General features: G+C 28.8%; 1 protein-coding gene across 1 annotated transcript; it reads left to right on the top strand.

Annotated features, from left to right (window-relative positions):
- Positions 1-2,783: 2,783 nt before the first annotated feature.
- On the top strand, positions 2,784-4,137 carry LOC131656503 (uncharacterized). The gene is made up of 2 exons (XM_058926205.1): positions 2,784-3,568; positions 3,655-4,137. Exons 1-2 carry the CDS (start codon positions 2,917-2,919, stop codon positions 3,876-3,878), a joined length of 876 nt encoding a protein of 291 aa, XP_058782188.1. The 5' UTR covers positions 2,784-2,916; the 3' UTR covers positions 3,879-4,137.
- Positions 4,138-4,622: the final 485 nt, after the last annotated feature.

The following is a 4,622-nucleotide window of genomic DNA, read 5'->3' as shown; positions in this document are numbered from 1 at the left end:
GTACACCTTCTCAGATAGTACTTTTCTATAATCCACGATATGTTTCATTAGCTACAAGTTGCATAAATATTAGAGAAGCTTCGGATTATGTTTGGAATATACTTAAATGCCAAACTTGTTTGCATGGTGTTTGAGAAAAGTTCATAACAAGATTTTTTTTGGGTTAATTTAGAGGAGGTTTCAAACTCCCGCAATTTAAAATGTTTTCAGAATTTTGCCAATCTGTCTTCGACGTGGCGTGCCACGTCAGCCCCGTTAGTGGAAACTAACGGGAGGGACCAATGTTGGGAACGGAAAAATTTGTGAGGACCATTCATTGAAGAAAATTTTTAGAGGGACTAAAATTACAGGGTCGCATATTTATAGGGACTAAAGACATATTTAACCCTTTACACTATCATCCAATAGAAAACCAACAATTTGCCATGTCATTAAAATATTTTTTAAATAAAAGTGTGTTATAATTAAATACATATATAGTTGTGATTGGTTGACAGTGTAAAACTATTTTATAATGTCAGTATATCATTTATTTTCTCTTATTTTATTAATCCGTTAAATATGATTAATGTAAATAATATATTAACTTTTAATTAAAAAAATAACCTAATGGACTGATTCTCGAACTTAATTGTAATTAAAGTCAATGGAAATTTTATTTTAAAATTTAAATCACTCTAACCTTCCTTTCTCAACGTTGGATGTAAAGATGCCTATAAAATAGAAAGCAAATGGAAAATAACATAACATTTTTCTCTTTTCTCACTCATAAACAAATGATAAACAAAAGAGACTTACTATATGTAAACTAAAATTTAACACCTATGTTTACACCGTATCCAAATAGAGCATGGCCCATATGATTGTTTGCCTTAAAACAAATAAAAATAATTATTAAAGATTTAAAAAATATATTTATCATCAAAGGGCACAGAAAAATTAAGAGATGAGAAAAGAATTCCGATAAAAAATGCTAACAAAAACGATAACAAATTTGTATTATAGACCCCGAGTACAAGGTGAAGGTTAACATGGTAAATCATATTTATTGGTCCATCATGGTGAACTAAAAGTTATAAGTTTTCTCCGATTTAAATAAAAGACTAATATACTACATTAATTTCTTTATAATTTTTACATAAACACTCAAAAATATAATCATTTTGTGGTCTAAATAAATATTTTATTTATAAATTATGAAATAATTAATAAAATAAAGTAAATAAAAAATTAAAAAATGTAAAGTAAAATACATTAAAATACAGTTGACTTACATAAAACAAAGGGTCCTGCTAACCAGTGTCCTTAGGGCAATGGTTAGGCATTTTAAAAAAAGAAATTATTTTAAAGAAAATTTAACATTTTAATTTTCGAGACATTAAATACGCATATTACCGAGATAAATTTACTATTTTTGAATGCTTAACCATTGCCCTAAGGGCACTAGTTAGCATTTCCCTAAAACAAAAAACATTAAAAAATTAAACAAAAAATAATATTAGAAGATGGTACATTAAATATTTGAAAATCACAATCATACTTTAAATTATTATTATTATTAATTACATATACAATATATAATTAAATAATTAAATAAAAAACGGAAAAAAAAAGTGGAGTTGGGGAGGAAAATAATATTAAGAAACAAGGTCTTTTGTGTAGGAATTTTTTAAATATTTTTAATTAATAAAAAAGAAATTATATAATAAGAAATAGAAGAATTCCATTGAAGGAGTGGAATGGTCCAAAATTAGCAACTTCATCCGCTATTTATATATATTTTATTTAAAAATGTTGCATTTTATTTATATATGAAATTTTAATTAATAAAATTATAGCTTTAATTGTAATTTGTGATAATTATTAGAGTCTAGTAAAAAATATATTATAGGATATAAAAGAAAATATTTGATTCTTTGAATATTACTTGTATGGTAGGTTGCTTATAATCAATCACAACCATTGAATTTATTTATTATTAAATCAATGGTAAACTTAATAGTTTACCATGATGAAGAAATAAATTAAGTTCACCATGTTATCCTCCACCCGAGTACAATTTATCTCACACTTAGGAATTTATAAAAATATAAAAACTATAATATCAAAATCTTAAATAAACTTTACTAATACTGATAGTAAAGAAAAATATTATATATTAAATTAGATATGTTAGGTTTACACCTGTTTTTTACAACATATACGTTTACACCGTATTATATGCAATAGATAAATAAAAACAATTTAAAGAGAGGTGGTTTCGAAGATGCATATCCAAAATCTTTAAAATTAAGCTATGTGTGTTTTCAAATATATATCTCCAAAGGGTGTTTTAGAGTTTTCAGAGATGTTTTTTTACCCTATATGGTTGCACAAAGAAATATCCTAACAATTTTACTTTACTTAACCAAGAGGATGAATTCTTTCATTACATTCAAAGTATTGACCATTTTGTTTCCATTTTGTGTAACAACTAATGGGCATTGTAGCAATGATATTAGGCAGGGGGCATGATGATAATGGAAACTATCCGACAAAGATATGTTCATGAATGGGTCTCTAATGGAGCCTTCATGACATGTAGAAGCAAGAGTGGCCCACATAGATAAGGGTGCTACTTTCTCCACTCAAAATGAATTCAACATATTTGGAAGATAAAAAACTATGGATTTCAACAAGATCATTCTTACATACATTATGGATTTCTCTTCATGATGCTTGTTTTGATGTGTTTAATGTCGTGCCATGTTATGAGTGGGTCATATATGTTTGTTACATGCATTCATTTATCAACTTCAAGATTTTAACTTAGTAATATAATGTTGATTGAGAGCAATTGAAGATTGCAACCAAACATTGCATTAAGTCTTTCACTTAGCTCTATTCTACTTCTCTCATTTCAACAATTCAGTTATCATGATGAAGGCAAATAAGCAACATTTCTATTCTAATTTAAGCATTTTTCTACATATCATGTTGCTTCTTGTCATTTTCTCATTTTCATTTTTAATTTCCAAATCCTTTGCCTTCATTCTTACAATACCTATTGCTCTTCTATCTATTGTGTTTTTTGTCACCTTGAAAAAGAAAAAAGTTTCTAAAAATGAAGATCTAGTTCAAGAAAAGATGTTCAAAGAGAAGTTGCAACCACCATTTGATGTTGGTAAAACTGAATTTAATCAACAAAGTGGAATTCATGAGAATCATGAGGGGCAAGACGGAGCAAAATTGGGGTATTCATTTCCATTGGATAGTGAAAGTAGAAATTTCTTAGTCATGAATAAAACTTTTGAGTGCAATGTTCATGAGCAAATGCAAGAAGATGATTTGCAATCAGATTCTTCACTTCCATCAGATAGTGAAAGAAGTATTATCTTAGGTGCAACTTTTGAGATTGATTACAATGAATATCAAAATGTGAGTAGTTGTGATGGCTTAGATTCTGACACCGATGATGGAGATGGTGATTATAAGTATGGAAAAGATAACGACGATGAACAATATTGTAACATAGATAGTAAAGAGAGTAGTTTACTCACATACACAACTTCGATCTATCCTATATCAGGTACACAATTTTAAATGTATTTATTCGTACTTTTATATGTCTGTATGTTATGATTTGTATCTAAAATAATTATGTTCAATTTTCAGATGAGTATGAGGACGAGGACGGAGAGGATAGTCTCATTGAAATCCACCTTCCAAACGGGAATTTTTCTAACTTAGCCCATGAATCTACGCAAAAAATGGAGTCCGAATTGTTGGATTTTCTTTGGGAGTCCATTTTCATGCAACAAAATCTCATGGAGCTTTTATCAGAAACTAATGATATGAATGAGGATGAAAACTTAATTGAGATTGATATTTCCATGTGATCATTCAATAGTCAAGATTTCATAAGGAAATCAATGTGCTTTAAAGGATAGATCCTTATTTATAGGTTTTTTGTTAGGCATTATTTTTAATCTTGAAGTTTAGGAAGATTTTGTGCTTGTCTATTATGTTGACATTTTGATTCCAAAAGGCCTCGGTAGTTGTAAGATTATGTGTTCCATGCTTAGCATTTTTAAGTTTCTTCACATCAAAATTAAAACTATGAAGTGCAATATTATTGAAAAAATGTAAAAAAGTGTTTGAACCAACTAAAAAAAAGGATGTACATAAAAACTCTTTTTCTATTTTTTTTTCTTTCTTATTTTTAAATAATTGGTGCGTCGAATTTAAGAGTGAGTCCCTCGAATAAATATTCCCCTCATGATTCAAGTGGGAAGAAGCTCCTCCATAATCACCGCCTACTATTTTGGAACAAAGTCTTGCATCCACTTGGGTTGTTTCTTAATTCGTAATTCATAATGTCATAACTAAAAATTCATAGTGCACATTACGAATGCAGTTTTGTGAGTGTCCTCCAATGTCACCCTGATTTAGTGGTAACCATATCGTAAATCAATCTTAGAAAAAATAGTTGTTGAACCTAATTCATCAAAAAGTTCATCTATAGTTGATATAGGGAAACGGTCGCGAACCGTGACTGCGTTGAGTACTCTATAGTAGGCGCAAAAATGCCAAGTACTGTCTTTCTTTCGTACCAATAATACGGGGGAAGAGTGTGGACTATT

Source organism: Vicia villosa, linkage group LG3 (genome assembly GCF_029867415.1).
Source record: "Vicia villosa cultivar HV-30 ecotype Madison, WI linkage group LG3, Vvil1.0, whole genome shotgun sequence".
In the NCBI taxonomy this organism is placed as follows: domain Eukaryota; kingdom Viridiplantae; phylum Streptophyta; class Magnoliopsida; order Fabales; family Fabaceae; genus Vicia; species Vicia villosa.
Note: the sequence above shows the minus strand (reverse complement) of the source record. Positions and strands in the feature narration are given on the sequence as shown.